The 21,507-nt window shown below is 35.0% G+C and overlaps 1 protein-coding gene across 1 annotated transcript; it reads left to right on the top strand.

Annotated features, from left to right (window-relative positions):
- The first annotated feature begins 2,334 nt into the window (after window positions 1–2,334).
- Window positions 2,335–16,947, top strand: LOC128223426 (transcription intermediary factor 1-alpha-like). Its single transcript, XM_052932707.1, has 6 exons — window positions 2,335–2,496; window positions 14,735–15,473; window positions 15,786–15,839; window positions 16,070–16,094; window positions 16,356–16,639; window positions 16,924–16,947. Exons 2-6 carry the CDS (start codon window positions 14,742–14,744, stop codon window positions 16,945–16,947), a joined length of 1,119 nt encoding a protein of 372 aa, XP_052788667.1. The 5' UTR covers window positions 2,335–2,496; window positions 14,735–14,741.
- The last annotated feature ends 4,560 nt before the right edge of the window (window positions 16,948–21,507 follow it).

Genomic DNA, 21,507 nt, shown 5'->3' with positions numbered 1-21,507 from the left:
ACGTATAATTAAAACTACTTTGATTGGTTCCGTATGACTGTAGGATGGTTGGTACGTTACCGATTGTTTTAATGTTTGATGTTAATGGAAGATACAATGCAACGAAATTTTAACAACGTAATTAAATACATCCCTGTTAACTTTTAAACGTGGAATGTGTGATGATGAGCTCACATTCACTTTGGGCCTCTTCTAACCCGACACTTATATTATATAACTAGATTATTTGTGAGTGGGCTACGTCCGAATTTAGAATATAAGTAGTTTAACTCATCACACGTACTTCATAGAAATTAAATTAAATTGACGTACTTCAATTGATCATTAAATACATATTAAACTAAAACCAAATTCACAAAATGACATAACAATTTAAAAAGTCACTCAACCACAATCATATCCGTACACCAGAGTAAATAATTCCTTGTGTGTCTTCCCATGACGTTTTTACACGTTTGTCTCGTTGGCATTATGTAGCTTCGTAATGGGTATGAATCTTTGAGAATATTCCTCCGTTCACGATAATTGCGAGGGGATGCCGGTCGCCTCCATACTCGCCTGTCTGGTTCGTTCCACACATGCTCAGTGACGTTGAAATCTAGCGACGTGGAAGGGAAAGGCAGCCGCCGAACGTTCTGCTGCTCTAGTAACGCCTATGTCGCAAGCGCTGTTCGGACCGAGGCCATCCCGCAGCAAAATACCATGTCACATCCACCGCCTCGTAGGTGAGGAATACCAACCGGTATCAAAATATCATGTTTATATCTAGCGGTGTTATGGTTCTCTTTAACAAGCTTCAAGTTTTTCTTTGTGTGTAACAGCACTCCGGCCAATGTATCAGCCAATAAGGTTGCATTTTCAGTAAGTTAGATGACCTGAAGTAATACCTTAATGACCAAGAAGGGCTCGTTCGCTACGCTCAGTCCATCCATTTTTAATTACAACGAAATTACTTCACGTCATCTAACTATTAAATAATGAAGTTTATGTGCATATAATGAAAATTGAGACATCATAGGCGTTATATTAACTTGGTGCATGTACATTGATGTAGTTGCTTGTATATTGTACTACAGTTTCGTCGTGCCTTGTCCAAAACAGTATAATGTTGAAAAGCCTTTTTTAAGCATCAGAGAATCATGAACAGCACCATCGTATGCACACATAAGGTTGTATAAAGTTATAGTTTTCTAGATCTAAGACCTTGTTCCTGCGGTGAAAGTGCGTTCTCTCAAATCTGTATAATTGTGTACTAGTACCATTTTTAGATATAAGAAAATCAACAACAGCTGAGCTGATTTATTTGTTGATTATAACATTTACCCATCCAATGAAACATAATCAAATTGATTCATTTTGTGATTATTAATTTTCGTATTAGTATTAAATAATAATTGGGTGACCAATCATTGGACAAAATAGTCCCAATGAGATTTACTTATGACTATATGAAGTAAAAGCCTGAGTGAGTAGGCTAAAAAAGGTTTATTAGAAAATAAAACAGTCAGTGTTGGTATCAAGGTTAAGTTATCTCCCATTCTTAGTTGTCCACAATCAGAATACCTCGGCCATTATCCAACAGAATTGACAGTAAAGTTCTGCCAACTTAGCTAACTCGGCTTTGGTACACTACCCATTAAACTAACTGGGTGACTAGTCCCCGCCCCGCCCCCACCCACCCCCCACTTGACTCGGTACACCAAACATGTTCAGTATGCAGCCCAAACCGCTTTTAATACTGAATCAAACACATCAATGGCAATAAAGCTAACTGGGCAGCTAGCTCACCCCGACCAACAACCACAAGCCACACAGTTCGAATAGTAATGTTGTTTTCATGGCAAGGAAAGCTGAAAAATAAGCAAACTATGACTATGAGTTTGTTTTATGCATGCTATGGACGGTTGATTTCGATTACTGTCATGTACATTTTGTGTGTGCTCACGATTTTACTTGTGAAAACAAAGTGTTTCAAGTAAAAGAAAAAAAAATCTGAAAATTTAAATTCGAACATACATTGATGTTACAATTAATATCTTCTCTAAAACAAGCACATATAATATATTAATACAATCCATTTCCTTGTTGTTTATAACAGTACAATGGGCCTTCTTTATGGGGATTGAAAATGGTATTTATCGCCGGCGGCCTCATCATATTTTCGTATAAATTCACTACTATTAACGGGGTCTATCTGGAAGCTTGCCGGAGATGGCCGATTTGTTACGATTCAGTTGCACCCTCCGGAAAATACCAAGTAGCTACGAAGCAGAGATTTTTATATCGACCAATGAAATCGTTCATAGTACGAACACGTGACGTCTGTTTGTTTTGTCGTGTCTATGTGCGTAGTTTCTAGTTGTTTAAGCCAAAATTACAACACGAAATAATTAATTAAAATGTTTATTACATGAAAAGTGTGTATACATTTGTAAACTGAGTGGAAGCGTACTAGTGAGCTGTCTGATATACCTGCCATATTTGCAGATTAAAAAGGTAAACAAATTTACTTCCTGCTTGATATTGCTCAAGTATAAGTTACAGTTTATTTTACACTTCAAGGTTTGTCTTCAGAACGGGAAGCCATTCCAATATCACGCACCCAGAGCGTATGGAGGGCTCGGAACTGCTAAGGAACGACTCAATGCTACGGACGTGTTCCGCTAACTAGAAAAAAGGCTGCGCGAAAAGAGCAGTTGTTCTTGATGTCATTGTGACCTTAAGTACAAAGGTGCTCAAAATAGGCAACGGACCTGATTTATGGAGTTCTAGTTTATTGAAACACAATAAAACATAAAAGACAACTTATTTATTTAATTTGACTACACCATTTTACTTAATAACTATTTGGAAATACTCGTCACGCATAAACACTGATATTTATTCACTTTTTGGTTTAAACAATATTTATTTCGATATAATATTTACAATTAGTTTAGTTCTATAAATTTGAGCATAATCCAAATTAACAAAGACCAAATACGTAATGCATTGAAAAACATGCAAACTATGCACAAAACAATAGTGTACACATACTTGAGAAGAAAGCCTTGAGGCTTATACTATGTCTTCTCTTTTTGGAGTAGGATCATTCAATTCGCTTACATTCCCTGGCGCGTTCTGAGTGCTCATGTTATCGACCACCTAAACAAACTGATTTTGTTGATATTTTTGAAAATGTTTTATCTATGGTTAGATCTGACACAGAATGGTACATCCCAGCTGGGAGTAAGATTACAGGGAGAGAAAACCAAGCTATACAGCATAGGTCAGTCTGAATATGCTATTGTCAGTTGATTTTATCACTGATAACAATGATTCGATCGATATCAGCGCGAGCTTTAAGATTTACAGCGATGTGGTATCGAGTGAAATGTGTTTACCTTCACAAAAATTGTCATTTCTTAAGTATTAAACTTAAGATTTTTACAATTTATACACCGATAAAAAGCTGAATAAATTACCTTTACTTTGATATAAAATGCGTTAGTAAAAAAATGCATGGCGTTAAAACGGTGAATTAAAGAGAGGCGTTAAATGAAAGTCGGCAGTATTTGACCGCCAGTACAGGTTTAAAAACAAGGAGTGGTCTAAATCATCATTTATTTAGTTTTAAAAATGATATTTCAATAATTTATACGTCGATATAAAGCAGAATATTATTATTATTATCTGTATTATTGGTCCCAGATCCTAGGTGATTTTAATATTTGGGGGTTTTTTTGCAAAGAAATCAGCTCTTTTTAAAAGGTTTGAACAAGTTCTAAATATCTTTAATCTAAAACAGATCATAAATTACCATACCAGAATCTCGGAGTCCTCCTCTTCTGTGTTAGATCACATTTTATGTAGCCATCAAGATAAGATTGTTCAGTCTGGTACTTATCCGATAGGTCACAGTGATCATTTGCCTGTATTTTGTACGCGTAGAACACAGAAAGTAACGTATAATATGCATAAGAATGTTGTTATCAGATCTTTGAAACATTACAGTGTTGATAATTTTATTAATGGCTATCTTTTAAAGAAACATTTCTGTCAGTTTTTAACACTGTTGCTCCTGTTAAGGAAGTCAGACTGAAACAAAGAAGCGAACCATGGCTAGATTCTAACATTCTGGAACTCATCAGTCAAAGAGATGCTTTTAATTTCAAATTCAAAAACCACAGAAAAACAGAAACCTTGTTCAGAAAGAAGTCATTAAGGACAATCAGACTATATGTCAACCAAGCTGGAAGAATATAAAAATGATCCAAAAAAGCTGTGGTCAGTATGTTATTGAGGATTTCATATAAATATAAGAACGACACTAAATGTGCTCTAACTATTTATTGCGACATGTATTGTACGATATCTAAACTAGAACTGATAAGCATGTGGCTGTGCCTAGGTATTTAACTCACTAGGGCAGATAACCCTTAGATGATAAAGCTATCATGTAACAAGATTTAAAAAATCTTGGATATAGTAGTAAAAGTAAATCTTCTCCAAATACTGTTTTAAACATTGATGATGAAAATTGTTTTGAACCATGTAAGATTGCAAATCATTTTAATACTTTTCTTACTACCGTAGCCTCAACTTTAGTAAAAAAACTTTGCCCTTCAATTTGTTTAACTATGAGTCTGACTGTTTTAAACGATTTTAAGATAGAAATCCTGACTCTGTTAAATTTAAACTTCACACTGTTAGTGAAGAATACATTTACAAGGAACTATGTAAACTAAATTGTTCAAAAAGCACAGGGTTAGATAACATTCCTGCAAGATATTTAAAAGATGCTGCACCATCTTTAAAGATACCAGTTACATTTCTGATAAACAGCTCTATCACAAGTAACATTGTACCATCTGAACTAAAAAATACTAAAGTTAAACCATTGTTTAAGAAAAACAACAGATCTGATGTTTCAAACTATCGACCTGTAAGTATACTATGTTTAGTTCCAAAAATCTTAGAAAGAGTTGTATACAACCAACTAGAATCTTTTCTCGTTAAACAAGGACTATTATACGAATTTCAGAGTGGCTTAAGATGTAACTATTCAACTAACTCCTGCCTAATTCATTTGACTGACCATATAAAACAACAAAATTCCAAAGGTCTATATACAAGGATGATTATGTTGAATCTCCAAAAGGCGTTTGATACTGTAGATCATACAATTATATATCAGAAGTTAAAATAAATTGGTGTGGATTCAATTGATTTGTTTCAATCATATTCATCTGGACGTAAACACGTTGTCAATGGAAATAATACTACTTCTGAATTCATGAACATCTCTTGTGGGGTTCCACAAGGAAGCATACTTGGTCCGTTGCTGTTTTTATGCTATGTCAATGATATGAGTATAAGCATAAGTGAAACATGTAAATTAATAATATATGCAGATGAGAAAAGATCCTTCTGTTACTAGTAATGTACTCGGCAAGGAACTTGAACACTGAAGTAAGTGGTTAGTTGACAACAAACTGTCTTTGCATCTTGGAAAAACAGAATGTATTTTATTTGGGTCTAAAAGGAAACTAACAAAAGTTGATAGCTTCAATGTTAACTGCAATGGCCATATCTAAACCTATAAAATCTGTTAAATATCTTGGAAGTATACTGGACAATGATCTCAGTGCTGCATCTATTGTTAACAATATTGTCAGTAAAGTTAATTCTAGGTAAAAAAAAAATATATAGACAAAATCGTTTTTTAGATATGAATCTAAGAAAAATGTTATGTAACTCCTTAATACAATGTCATTTTGACTATGTATCTACATCTTGGTACAGTGGTATATCTAAAATATTCAAGAATAGATTACAGGTCACTCAGAACAAAGTTGTCAGATACATTAATGGCTATGATTGTAGAACTTTCCTAAAAGCCTCGGCTTTCAGTGATCTTGGATGGCTTCATAAAGAAAATAGGATAAAGCAACTAAGACTTAACCTTGTACATAAAATCTTTAATAGTAAATGCCCATCATACTTACATGAACATTTTACTTTACTCTCATCCACACATTCTTACAACAGTAGACATAGTGCTGGAAATTTTAAAGTGCCGCAGGCTGACAGTTTTATATTAAATACTTTCTTTTATCAAGCAATCCAGGACTGGAACAGTCTTCCACTAAAGTTGAAATAATTGAGAAATAAGAATACTTTTAAAAAAGAAATGAAATCACATCTCATTGCTGGTATGAAGCGTGCAGAATTAGAAAGTTTTATCTTTTATTAATTGTTATTCATTTAAGCTTGCATATCTGTTCTAAAATTTTTGTCATATTATGCTAAAGTGTCATATAGTTTTTACAGTCGGCTGCATTACATTGTATAACTGTAAAAGAATTACGATCTAAAAAAAGTAATCATTCTTTAACTAGTCAGAGTACATGTATGTTATTATACGCCCATCTTACGATGGCCGTATTATGGGAACACCCATGGCGGGCGGGCGGCGGGCGGCGGGCGGGCGGGCGTCTCCACAATGTTGTCCGCTCTCTAACTTGATCATTTCTCATCCAATTTCCACCAAACGTCATGAAAGTGTTTGTTGGTGAAATATCTCGGTCAAGTTCAATAACCAGCCAAATCGCTTTAGGCACTCCAGAGTTATGGCCCCCTGAATTTGTCAAAATTGTCCATTTCTGCTTTGTCCGCTCTCTTACTTGAACATTTCTCATCCAATTTCCACCAAACTTCATGAAAGTGTTTGTTGGTGAAATATCTAGGTCAAGTTCGATGACCAGCCTAATCGCTTTAGGCACTCCAGAGTTATGGCCCCCTGAATTTATCAAAATTGGCCATTTTAGCTTTGTCTACTCTCAAACTTGAACAGTTTTTATCCTATGAAAATTATAGACATTTTAGCACCTTTTGACTCGAAACCCTCGAATTAAAATATTTTTTTTCTACTGTTAATGCCATATTGTGCCAAATCATTTGTTTCTTGAAAAGCTTGCTTCTCAAAGGGCCAATGTGACAGTAAGTTGTCTTAGAATCCAAGAAATTATTGATGGGCGTATTTTGTGAGTATCACTCTTGTTTTTTTTGTATAATAAAACCTAATTTAAACAGCTAACAACTGAGATCTTGGCAAATAATTATATTTGTCATAAGGACCCCATTGGAAATAAATTGAATAACTTTAATCCTGTGTTATATATTTGTCACATTGAATTAAATCTTTATTAACGTACGAACATGTATCCAACGCATTCTAATGATGTTGTGCGTTAGTAAAGATATCATCACTAATACTTTGTTAATCAGTCTGTGATATAACTTTATTAAATATTTGGTTTGTTACTATGACACATATATATATATATATATATATATGCACGAATAAATCTTAGGTGTGTGAAGTTGGCGCGTAGCTCGTAGATCGTACATCAACATAAAAATAAATAAATTGGTCGACCTGGATCGTAGATCGTAGATCAACAATGCATTGTTGACCTAGATCATACATCGTAGATCGACAAAAAACGGAAATATGAATCAGTTGATCTGGGTCATAGATCGTAGCTCGACACACTAAAATACATGAAATATTGTCGACCTGGATCGTAGATCGTAGATCGTCAACCTGTTATACATACAAATATTGTTCACCTGGATCGTTGATCGACAACCTGTTATACATAGTAATCGATTGACCCGGATCTTAGATCATAGATCGACAACCTGTTATACATAGAAATATTGTTGACCTGGATCGTAGATCAACAAAGTAAATCAGCATCAAAAATATTGTTGACCTGGATCGTATATCGTAGATCGACAACCTTTTTTACATAAATATATTGCTGACCGGAATCGTAGATCGTAGATCGACAACCTGTATTACACAGAAATCGGTTGACCTGGATCGTAGATCGTAGATCGACAACCTGTTATACATAAATATATTGTTGACCGGATTCGTAGATGGTAGATCGACAACCTGTTATACATAGAAATATTGTTGACCTGGATCGTAGATCATAGATCGACAACCTGTTATACATAGATATATTGTTGACCTGGATCGTAGATCGTAGATCGACAACCTGTTATACATAGATATATTGTTGACCTGGATCGTAGATCGTAGATCGATAACCTGTTATACTTAGATATATTGTTGACCTAGATCGTAGATCGTAGATCGACAACCTGTTATACATAGATATATTGTTGACCTGGATCGTAGATCGTTGATCGACAACCTGTTATACATAGATATATTGTTGACCTGGATCGTAGATCGTAGATCGACAACCTGTTACACATAGATATATTGTCGACCTGGATCGTAGATCGTAGATCGACAACCTGTTATACATAGATATATTGTCGACCTGGATCGTAGATCGTAGATCGACAACCTGTTATACATATAAATATTGTTGACCTGGATCGTAGATCTTAGATCGACAACCTGTTATACATACAAATATTGTTATCCTGGATCGTAGAACTTAGATCGACAACCTGTTATACATAGAATCGGTTGACCTGGACCGTAGATCGTAGATCTACAATGCATTGTCGACCTAGATTATAAAGCGTAGATCGACAATAAAAATAAAACACCATCAAAAGTATTGTTGACCTGGATCGTCGATCATAGATCGACAATGCATTATTAGACTAGGTCATAAATCGTAGATCGACAATAAAACAAAAATATAAATCGGTTCAGCTGGAACATAGATCGTAGCTCGACACACTTAAATACATGAAATATTGTCAACCGGGATCGTAGATCGTAGATCGACAACCTGTTATACATAGATATATTGTTGACCTGGATCGTAGATCGTAGATCGACAACCTGTTATACTTAGATATATTGTTGACCTAGATCGTAGATCGTAGATCGACAACCTGTTACACATAGATATATTGTTGACCTGGATCGTAGATCGTAGATCGACAACCTGTTATACATAGATATATTGTCGACCTGGACCGTAGATCGTAGATCGACAACCTGTTATACATAGAAATATTGTTGACCTGGATCGTAGATCTTAGATCGACAACCTGTTATACATACAAATATTGTTATCCTGGATCGTAGATCTTAGATCGACAACCTGTTATACATAGAATCGGTTGACCTGGACCGTAGATCTACAATGCATTTTCGACCTAGATTATAAAGCGTAGATCGACAATAAAAATAAAACACCATCAAAAGTATTGTTGACCTGGATCGTCGATCGTAGATCGACATTGCATTGTTAGACTAGGTCATAAATCGTAGATCGACAATAAAACAAAAATATAAATCGGTTCAGCTGGGACATAGATCGTAGCTCGACACACTTAAATACATGAAATATTGTCAACCGGGATCGTAGATCGTAGATCGACAACCTGTTTTACATAAAAATAGTGATGAACTTGATCGTAGATCGACAACCTGTTGTACCTAGAAATCGGTTGGCCTGGATCGTAGATCGACAAAGTACAACAGCATCAAATATATTGTTGACCTGGATCGTAGATCGTAGATCATCAATCGTAGATCGACAATAAAAGTAAAACAACATCAAAAAATGTTGACCTGGATCGTACATCGCAGATCGACAAAAAAGTTAAACAACATTAAAATATTGTTGACCTGGATCGTAGATCGTTGATCGACAATATATTGTTGACTTCGATCATAAATCGTAGATCGACAATAAAACAGAAATATGAATCGATTGAGCTGGGTCATAGATCGTAGCTCGACAAACTAAAATACATCAAATATTGTCGACCTGGATCGAAGATCTTAGATCGACTACCTGTTATACATAAAATATATTTTTCACCTGGATCGTAGACTGTAGATCGACGACCTGTTATACATAGAAATCGGTTGATCTGGATCGTAGTTCGTAAATCGACAATGTATTGTCCACCTAGATCATAAATTGAGATCGACAAAAAAATTGAAACAACATCAAGATGTTGTTGACCTGGATCGTTGATCGTAAATCAACAACCTTTTATACATAGAATTCGGTTGACCGATCGTAGATCGATAAAGTAAAACAGCATACAAAATATTGTTGACCTGGATCGTACGTAGATCGTAGATCGATAATGCATTGTCGACCTAGATCATAAATCGTAGATCGACAACAAATGAGGTCGTTCGGCGAATGCTGATTGAATTTCTGTAAAAAAAGCCTCTAACTACATAACGATCTTTCAATTTCATTTACTCGTGATTGTTCTTACTTTTACTTACATTGTCTACGCTTCTTTCATTACATGAATTACATCAGAGACAGATATCAATCTATCTACTGTAGAATGGACAAAAGATGCCGAGCTGGACATTTCCTGCACAGAAGACACAAGTAATTACTGGAAAACAAGTTCCGCTCTTGTGGAACTAGGAAAATGTCTTTTGGCCGACTATCACAATAACTGTGTTAAGCTTGTAGATATCAACGTCAACAAGGTCTTGTCACGCATTGAACTGCTTGGGGAGCCTTGTCAGGTATATGCCCTCCCTAGCGGCCACGCAGCTGTTGTTCTCCCAGATAAATGCAAAGTACAATTTGTGAGCGTTAAAAACGATTCAGTAATTGCTGGGACAAATTTCGCCGTATCTGGTTCATGCTATGGACTAGCTTATAGTGATAAAAGCCTTTTTGTACCCTACAAACATAACGAAAAAGCACCAGCATACTCGTATGTAGAAAGTCTATCGATGACTGGAGAAGTGTTGCAATCGATGATAACAAATGCTTCAGCTCCGCGTTATCTAACCGTTAGCTCTTCTTCAATTTACTTGTCTGATTCTGCTGTTAAACGAATCTATCAACTTGATTTCAATGGAAGTTTGCTGAGCATGTATGACGACCCGTTAGTAGCATTGCCATCTCAATCCATCAACGTCGGAAAGGAACGAATCCTAGTGGGTGCTCGCCTTTCTGATCGTATAGTTTTGATAAATGGAAAGAAGAGGAACCTAAAAGTTATCATATCTTTAAAAGACTTTGGGTCCCAGAATGACCCGTACAATTTATCATTCTGTCCAGTGAGCAGAAAACTTCTGGTTGGATTGGAGGTATTCAGTGCTGTTATTTAATGTTTATTAAAAAACACTAGTTTATTTGGTTCCGTATCACCGTAGGATGAATGTGACGTGACCACGCATGCGTGAAACGGACGTTTTAAGCACGGAGTTCTCAATAGGTTTCGGTTGAACAGTCTCAAGTAGTAAAGTAACCGAACAGCTATTACTTATTCTACTTAAAATTCATATATTTTTCCAGATTTGAACCGACCCAATTGCCATTTGAGCCGTCCATTTTGGCCGGCAGCGGGTTCTTTTTGAGAACACTGTTAACGCATCATCATAAAAATAATTAAGATAAAAAGAAACCTGAACCTACTGATAACTACAATAGTTCTTTTTCAATAAAACAAAAAAACAACATGCTTTTGTTTTTTAATCAAAGTAATAAGAAAATCTAGGTCATGTTAATTAATAGAGCTGTGCCATCAAATCTTTTTACCTTTTCCTTAACTTTTAGAAAATCATTTATATTTCTATAGAAACTCTGTAAGCCCTTTTTTAGTTATTTGATGATTTACCTTTTGAATTAGGTGCACAAAAATAACCTGTTTTAAATATAAAGTGTTCTTGGGTAGCACTAACTAACTATGGTTAAGTAAATTGAGAATAGACGATCTATCTAGCACATCAAATAACATTTTATAGTGTGAGGTCATATATAAGGGCACTGTATAAATTAGTGCATTGTGAAATATCTAAACTATCAGTAGATTCTTCTTTCGTTTATGTTTTTCTTTGAGATAAGTTGTTTTATGAGTAAAATTAAACAGTGGAAATTTTTACTGCAAGCTAAGAAGCGAAAATAACAACTTTAAGGACTGCTTTGAAGTCAATTGCTGTTACTTCCCTTTAATCAAATATTTAGTATCTCAATTTTACAATGGCTTATTAGGTAAAAGAAACATTAATTACATTAAAACATGAACAGTACTTACAATTTGTTACGTATTTGTTATCCCTTTATCAAACGTTAAATACTCGAACATTCGCTTTCGTACACACTCATGGCAAACGTAAACAAATACTCGAACATAATATTTTACTTCAACTGTTTGAAAAATAAGTGGGGCTATACTACTCGACCTGGCCCCAATATCACGAAAATACTTGTCAAATCTCAAACTCAGTCTCAACTCATTTTACCATATAAAAGTATAGTATTATCAAAATCCTGCATGTTTGACACTTTTTGAAAACGTATTTTCTCATGGAATGCGTTGATAAAAGGATTTGGTCAATATTTCAAAGAAAAAAAATTCTAGAGCTAAAAATATACTTGAGTATTTTATAAAGAATACAGAATTTTACTCAAATATTTTTTAAAGAATACTCAATTTTTTATAAAAATTACAGAATTTTACTCAAATACATTTTTGGCTGTAGAATCTATTTCCCTTGGAATTCGACCAAAGGCTTTTATCAGCATATTCTATGATAGAATGCGCTTATAAAACTGTAAAAAAAACATATATGATTTTTAATAAATTTTGATGCTATGTGGTAAAATGTGTTGGGATTGAGTTTGAGGTTTGACTGAAGTATTTTCGTGATATTGGGGCCTGGTGTCAGCGTCTGCTTCGCCGTCCATTTAAAGATTTAGGGCTAGTTGGCATTTTTAGTTATAACTCCAATACTATAGAAATAAATGCATAAATCAAAGTTTATTAGAATATTAAAATGTCAATAAAATATGTTATCTGAAACACAAATACATATAAACTTCTCATAAGTTGTAGTCAAGTCTGAATAAGCGGGCGTAGGTATGACCAAAGGGGTTTCTCTCGAGTTTTGACTATATATATAACCTTTTGACATTATAATATATAGTGTGACGTAAGACAGACATTCAATTCGGTTTGATTATGTAACCCGTTTTATACTGACGTCATACGTACGCTTGTAGACCGGAACACATCTTCCATTATCCAACATAATTTTACTTCATTTCATCTAACTATTACCATATTTTAGTTTCCATGATATAGAGCCAGTTTTATAAATGTTGCTTTTAAAGTTATACCGGTTAAAATAAGGAATATTCATTAAGCTTGGGTGTATTTCATTCATGTCATGATTAACATTCAGCAATGAAGTAATACATGTGACCATCAAACAAATATGTCTTTATTTATTTAACGTCATCAAATGACAAATCTGAACCTGAGCGACATCGTTGATAATTTTTAAACGTGAAAAAGTTGATGATGTGCTCAAATATATAAAAATAAACAAGAAGGGCGGTAAAAAGTGATCTGTCTCAAACGTGTACCATGTTGTAAAAGCCAGTTAATGGCAGCAGATAATCATGGACCGCACCATCATATCAAGACAATAGTCAGTTGCATAAATTGAACTAGATCACCGACCTGGTACAACAGCAGCCTCGGTTAATATTGCATTGTCTCAAACCAGTACAATAGTGTACAAGCATCATCTTAAAACGTAAGATGGACTTGGAATACAATCGAAATTTTCAGCCAATATAACTGCAGATCATTACGTACTAAGCTTAATCATTAAGAACTTCAGTGTTCGCGGGTGTTTAAAGTCTCATCCAATACACTCTCCCCGTTTCAAATTTTGCGTTGAGAATGACACAGCTAATGGGGATATATTCTGCGTCAGTAAGATGAGGCTGAAGTTAAATCTTAATGATAAAGAAGGTCCGCCAATTCTTATTTTTAAGATTTTACTTCATGTCATCTAACTTTAACATAGACAACAGATGAGCTGATTTATGTTCTAGTAAAAATAATGAGCGCTCATGAATACTTCTTAATAATTTTGACATTTCTTAATGGATTCCTGTAACTCCTTGAAACTCTCGAGTCTGCCGAATATAAAATTCGTCAAAAGCCTTTATAACGTCTATTAAGGTGTACTAATTTTTGTGAAAAGCAATAAACATTTTGTTACCAACAATCATAGGACAAAATAGTCTTAATAAAATTAATTCATAACTCAATAAATTAATAAGTAAAAGAATGAGCTAGCGGCTGCAGTTTACAATTAAAACATTTCATTAGACTTAAACACAGTCATTGCAATACAAAGTGTAATCTCCCTTAAACTATTATTTCCCTTTAGCTAATCAGAGTCGGAAATTGCCGAGTAGCTACAAAATAAACAATGTATGAATGTGATAAGATCGACCAATAAAATCGTTCATAGTACGAACATGTGACGTTTGTATGTTTCCGCGTGTCCATGTTTTGTAGTTTCCAGTTGTTATAGCCTTAACTACAACACTATATAATTGGAAATGTTTCTTATATGAATCGTTTGTATACGTGGAAATGTACCAGTGAGTTATCTGAAAGAATTCGTATATTTGCAGATTGAAAAAAGGTAATCAATTTTACTTCCTGCTAAATCGCTTAATATTTCTAAAATATAAACCACAGACAAGATAGCAAATAACCCAGTTAATTTCTCAAAGATAAACTCACGACCGGACGGTGTACGTCAAATAGATCGGACACTAAAATATTCCTTTTCAGAGCTAGTCTACTGTTTAAATAGAAATAATAATACTATCTTAACAGTAACAAAGGATTGAAAGGCCTTATTTTAGTGTCCAGGCTATGTGTCGAACACCTGTTGTTAAACTGTATGACTGATTGGCATGCCTCTGCATATTATTAACGTTAACAAAATTTACAGGTGAATAATGGAGGTTGCTGGACGAAAATTAGACAATGCCTCAGCGGAGTTTGTTTTACACTGTCAACCGTGCCTGGAGGACGGACGAGAGATCAGCGCCAATGGTTTCTGCAAAATTTGCAAGGAGTTTATGTGTGATCCTTGTATAGCTGCCCACAAGAGGTTCGCCATTTCAAGAAATCATGTATTCCTAACGAAAGATAAAATGCCTTCTTTTTATATGAACAAAGACAAAGCTGATTTTCTGCCTACCGAACCTTGTCATGAACACACTAGTGAAATGATAAAGTTTTATTGTCCAACCCATGATGACCTTGGATGCTCAGACTGCGTTGTGTTACATCACCGAAATTGTAAGGTTGAGTATTTGTCAGAGACAGCAAAGCAATACAAAGAGTCCGAGGAGTATGAAACACTAAACGAAAACATTGTACACATGGAAACTGTGATTTCCGCTTTAAACAACAAAGTAAAAGATTCCGAGGCGTTCGTATCAGAAAACACAAAAGAAGAAATACAGAAACTAAGGACATTTAGGGCACAAATTAATCTTGTTCTGGATACAAGAGAAAATATGTTGCTGAAAAGTATGAAAGAAAATGAGATCAAACAAAAAGAGATACTTTCAAAATTGAGAGATGGAATAAAAGGCTTAAAACAGACTCTAGCAGAAACGACAACAGACATGCAAACGACAGAAAAACAGTTACACCAGCATTTCATTCATGCGAAAATGGCCTAGAAACAACTTGTGAAGCTGCAAGGAGAAATCAATAAGATAAACACAGAGATAATTTTGGACACGTCTGTTTGTTGCACATTCCTTAAAGACATACAAACGGAAGCTCTGATCAACTCTTCAGACTTCTTCGGACGGGTCGATTTCTCCAATGAAGGTTTAGATCTTAGAAGTATCAATAGAAATCTGCATTTAAAATTTATAATTGTGACGTCGTCTGCGAAAATGAGTCACGAGTTGGCATTCACATAATTATCAAAAACTGAATTTAAACGAGCGATTGGATTATGATATTAAAAAATGTATAAAATTCGAATTAGAGATAACTTTAAAATACTAGTAATCCAAATAGTACAGTCGAACCCCGTTGGCTCGAACCCCGTTGGCTCGAACTCGCTTGGCTCGAATTCCTCGTTGCTCGAACTGGATGTAAAGGAGCGATTTCTTTATACTGAATGTAAGCATTCCCGCTTGGCTCATAATTTACGACGCTCGAGGTATTTTCGCCGGTTTTCGAACAAACGGGGTTTGACTGTACTTATTGTCTGCTTATGAGACACAGTCAGTTTGCACAAATGAACTTTCTACCGCTGCAGGACTCATTCTCGCGGTCGACGTCACGTATCTTAAAAGTATCATTAGACATCTGCATTTTAAATATATCTAATACGAAACAATTCTTATAAAACGCTAGCCAAAGGGCAATAATATGTAATAGTGTTTCAATACGCATTAGTCGATCTCTGTCAAATGGGGTCATTCGGCGAATGCTCATTAAATTTCTGTATCAAAGCATATAACTATATAACGACCTTTCAATTTTATTTACTCGTGTATATTTTCTTACTTTTACTTAAATAGTATACGCTTCTTTCATTTTAGGAATAACATCAGAGACAGCCATCGATCTATCTACTGTGGAATGGACCAAAGATGCCGAGCTGGACGTTTCCTGCACAGAAGACCCAAACGATTCCTGGATAACAAGTTCCGCTCTTGTGGAACCAGGAAAATGTCTTTTGGCCGACAATTTAAATACATGCGTAACACTTGTAGATATCAACGTCAACAAGGTCTTGTCACGCAGTGAACTGATTGGATACCCTTGGCAGGTGTGTGCCATCCCTAGCGGCCACGCAGCTGTTGCTCTTCCAGATGAAAACAAAGTACAATTTGTTAGCGTTAAAAACGATTCAGTAATTGCTGGGATAAATTTCGACGTGTCCGGTTCATGCTATGGACTAGCTTACAATGATAAAAGCCTTTTTGTATCCTACAAACATAACGAAAAAGCACCAGCATACTCGTATGTAGAAAGATTATCGATGACTGGAGAAGTGTTGCAATCATTTACAACAACGACTAGAGATGCACATTATATAACCGTTTGCTCTTCCTCAATTTACGTTGCTGAGTCTTTCAATAAGCGTATCTGTCAACTTGATTTCAGCGGAAGTTTGCTAAACACATATAAGGACCCGTTGCTAAACTTGTCATCTCAATCCATCAAGGTCGGAAAGGAACGAATACTAGTGTTTGCTCACAGTCCTCGGCATATAGTTTTGATAAATGGAAAGGAGAGGAACCTGAAAGTTATCTTATCGTTAAAAGACTTATGGTCCCAGAATTACCCGTACAATTTATCATTCTGTCCAGTGAGCAGAAAACTTCTGGTTGGTTTGGAGGTCTTTAGTGCTGTTATTTAATGTTCATTAAAACCTACTCCGTATTACTGTATGATGGTTGGTACGTTACCGATTGTTTTAATGGTTGGTGTTTATGTAAGAAACAATACAACGAAATTTTGTATTCCATTTTTTCATCTACAAATGTGCAACAAGAACGCAGTATAATCAAACTCTAGAGGCGGGAGTATCATAGTGTACACCAGAACACCGATCACCGGGAAAACTACATGTTATGCATCATCATAAATCTACGTTAAGATGGAAAGGAACCTCTTATAGTGTGTGGTCATATATACTAAAGGAAACTATATAATTTAGCGCACTGTATACTATCTAGACTCTTAGTAGATTATTCTTTCGTTTATGTTCTTCTTTGAAATAAGGTGTTTTATTAGTGGAAATAAACAGTGGAAGCTTCACTGCAAGCTTAGAAGCGAAAATTACATCTTCACACACTACTTTTTAAAACAATATTACTTCCCTTTGATCAATTGAGTATCTCACTTTTAACACGGAAAACAATGTAAAAAAATTATAACTAAATAGCATAATGAAAATTACCATTTGTTACGTTTTGGCTATCCATATTCCAAACGTTTTCCTGAAGCTAAAAGGTCCGGAACATTTGCTTTCGTACATATTCATTTCAAACTTAAACAAGTGCTCGAACATATTTTTACCTCGACTATTCGAAAAATAATGGGGATTATACTACTCGACCTGGTGTCATCGTCAGCGTCGGTGTCCGGTGAAAGTTTTAGAGCTAGTTGGCATTGTCAATACATTGATAAAATCACGTGATAATGTTAATCAACCAATCATGCAACACGCAACAACGAAGAGTTCAAAGCCGTTATTAAAGCTGCATTCTCATAGATTGAACGTTTTGACAACTTTTTTATTTCTTTTCTTGTAACGAGCCAATTTATGCGAAAACTGATGTTAACCAGCCATATAAGACTGCTGTCACAATTATATAGCAGATATTTATATTTATGTTAAAAATTGATGTCTAGTACATTTTTCTTAAACCGTTGGTAACATTAGTTTTCGAACGGAAATATGAAAATCTGCGAACTGATCATTTGTCAGCAGTCTTTTATCACTGCTTTGCAGATATTTAGGCACACATTTGCTTATTCCAAGACAAAAAAATGTAAAAACAATTAATCTGTGAGAGTGCAGCTTTAAGGCTGATGACAATTGTGATCTGCAAAGATGATATTTAAACAAATATCCACATTTGCTGAAGGGTTCCAGTTTAGTTCTGACACTAACACTCCTAATGTTTTGCCACACTTTATTTCGTCATACAAAACGTGCATTTTACAAAACAAAACATTAGCGACTCCCTTTAACTCATGACTTCCTTATGTTTTCAAAGATAATAGTTTGTACTAATTATTTGTTTGATGTTACATGTATTTTATTTTTTATACCCAACAATAAATGAAAAATGACTTGGCGTTGATGGGTCATCTAGATTCTTACTTAAGATAGGGAATGGTAGGTGTTAGAATTAAAAATGTGTTAACAAACATTATGTTTATGGTTATATTGTTTTATTTATAGGTGAACATTTTTTATATTTTATACTTAAAAATACGACTCAGTTTGCTGAATGAAAAAATGTTACTTTTTATGCTTTAAGAAACACTAGCATTTCGGAGTATCAACTATTTTGAAGTTATGTTTAGAATACATGTATGCACATGCTACATATTGCAAAACAATGAAATGAAACACAAAATGATCATAGGAGAGATCTAAAATCAATACAAAAAAGAAAATCGATTGATTTCCTTATTCATACAAATAATTAATCTTTTTTTTCATGTCAATACTTGTATTTGAAATCAGTGCTTCTGTTGTCGCCATGTAAGATAACACATGTAAACTTAACTATTCAAACTTCAAAATCAGAATGTCACAAAAGCACAATCTATTCGATGTCTATCAGATCTTTTTTCGAATAAACTTGAACAGCTCACATAGAAATGTTACTTATTTCGACCAATCAATGTAAGCGATTATCGCGTCGATGACATGTTCTAAAATCAAACACAGAAGCAACTGGCTCCAGATTTTCTCCATTAGTTTTTAGGCTTGAGGGCTAGCTCAGGACTTTTGTAATAGACCACGAACATTCCACTGAGTACATGTGGAGTTGAAAATCATCGTTGAATGAACCAGGTTTCAATGAAAATCAATTCATGAAACATACCTGGAAATCCTTCATTCACAAAATAAGTGCATGTTAGTTTAAAAGTAAGAGTGTGTAATATTTTGCGTATATTTACAGAAAACACATTTATAAAACACGGATATGAAAGGGAAAACTCAAATAAACTAGAAAACTCCTGGCAGTTCTGGGTTTGAGCTTATTGGACTAAGATTACATAATAATTCTAAAAATAAGGTACTACAGGGGAGATAACTCAGATATACAGTACATAATTAATTCAATGCGATTTTCTCCCTTCTGTACTGCTCTAGCAGTGAAATAAGCTAAATGGTGAGTGAGTGAGTGAGTGAGTGAGTGAGTGAGTGAGTGAGTGAGTGAGTGAGTGAGTGAGTGAGTGAGTGAGTGAGTGTTGCGGAAGCGCGGGCGAGCGATTGTCCAATAGAAGGAATCGTCGCTCAAACCGTTCAGCACTATCCGTGTTTTCATTTACTATGGAATCAGAAAGAAATCATTAAGGTATAAGTTGTTAAAACATTTATTCTTTTCTTTTCTGACCCCACAAATCATGAATAGCCGTTTCATAACAACCGTCCCCTACTATGAGCAGAAAGATGTATCATTCCATAAAGGCGCCAATTGTGAATTGGATACACATGTTCGAGCATTTACCTATATATCGGACTTAACATATGATATTTATGGTATATTTTTTTCAAGATTCAACGCATTTATTAAGTAATTTGAACACGATCATATTACATGATCAAAATATAATTTTATTACATGTATACAATGATAACACAGTAAGTTTGAATGTGAGACACGACAGATATAATATGATCACTATTGATCAGTATTTTACACATTAAATATGTATTAAACAATTATTGAAAATGTTAGAAATGCTTTGCAATATTGTTTTCCAATGTTGATGAATCGGAAAGAGTGCTCAAAACAATTAGTATAACAGTAGAGATCCCGTTGGATCGAGACTATTCTATATTCCAAGAAACGATACTGACCAAAAACTTTCAGAAGCAATTGTTCCGACCAGTTTAATTGTTTATACTCACGAAAATACGGGAATGGACACTAGAGTGATCGCTAAAGCTAAAACACTACATTTAATTAATAATATAATTCAACTACTTCTACTGATGTACCGGCATACATCCGAGGTTGTTTTCGTAGAAAATGGCCGAGGAGCTCCGAATGTAGAGTCGGAGTTGCCAACACCGGAAATTACCGAGTAGCAACGATAGCAACGATGTTTATATCGCCCTATGAAATCGTTCATAGTACGAACACGTGACGTCTGTTTGTTTTGTCGTGTCTATGTGCGTAGTTTTCAGTTGTTTAAGCCAAAATTACAACTTGAAATAATACATAAAAATGTTTATTACATGAAATGTGTGTATACATTTGTAAACTGAGTGGAAGTGTACTAGTGAGCTATCTGATATACCTGACCTGTTGGCAGATTGAAAAAGGTAAACAAATTTACTTCCTGCTTGATATTCCTGAAGTCAAATGCACCAGTCAATTGTAACCACGCCCCCCCCCCCCCCCCAGGTCCGGGGTTATACCGGGGATAGCCGGGAGAACTGCTAAGGATTAAGCAAAAACAATGCTACCGTACGGGCATGTTCCGCACCCAGAAAAAAGGTGGTGCGAATCGAGCAGTTGTTGTTGATGGCATGGTGACCTTCAGTAGAACGGCGCTCTCAATAAGCAATGAATCCGATTCATGGAGTTCTAGTTGATGTAAACACAATAAATCATTAAAGACATCTTGATTTGATAATACCATTTTACTAAATATCTTTTTTGAAATACATGTACCTCATGCATGAACACTGGTATTGATTCTCTTTTTGAAGTAGGATCATTCAATTCGCTTACTTCCCCTGGCGCGTTTTATGTGCCTGATTGGAATGACCCCAAGAGTGTAATATAATATTATTAATGCTCCGTCTGTCCTTTAGAGATAATGTAATGAACGGTAATGAACACAGACAGTTACTTAAGACGATATATTTATATATTAAACATGTGTGTGTGTCTTCATTGTGGCACTGATAATATCGTGATATTACTTTGGCTTTGATCCCCATGCTCATTGTTAACTGTATGACTGTTTGACCTGTTCCTACAGTCCCCT

The sequence above is a fragment of the Mya arenaria genome, chromosome 17 (genome assembly GCF_026914265.1).
Source record: "Mya arenaria isolate MELC-2E11 chromosome 17, ASM2691426v1".
NCBI classification, from domain to species: domain Eukaryota; kingdom Metazoa; phylum Mollusca; class Bivalvia; order Myida; family Myidae; genus Mya; species Mya arenaria.
Note: the sequence above shows the minus strand (reverse complement) of the source record. Positions and strands in the feature narration are given on the sequence as shown.

Bases quoted from the DNA above. Each gene is read 5' to 3' on its own strand.
- LOC128223426 (XM_052932707.1), top strand. From the start codon at position 14,742: ATGGAGGTTGCTGGACGAAAATTAGACAATGCCTCAGCGGAGTTTGTT. The intron at 15,474-15,785 runs TAGAAACAACTT...ATGTATAAAATT, and splicing joins TCATTCATGCGAAAATGGCC to CGAATTAGAGATAACTTTAA. The intron at 15,840-16,069 runs GTTGGCTCGAAC...CTACCGCTGCAG, and splicing joins AAATAGTACAGTCGAACCCC to GACTCATTCTCGCGGTCGAC.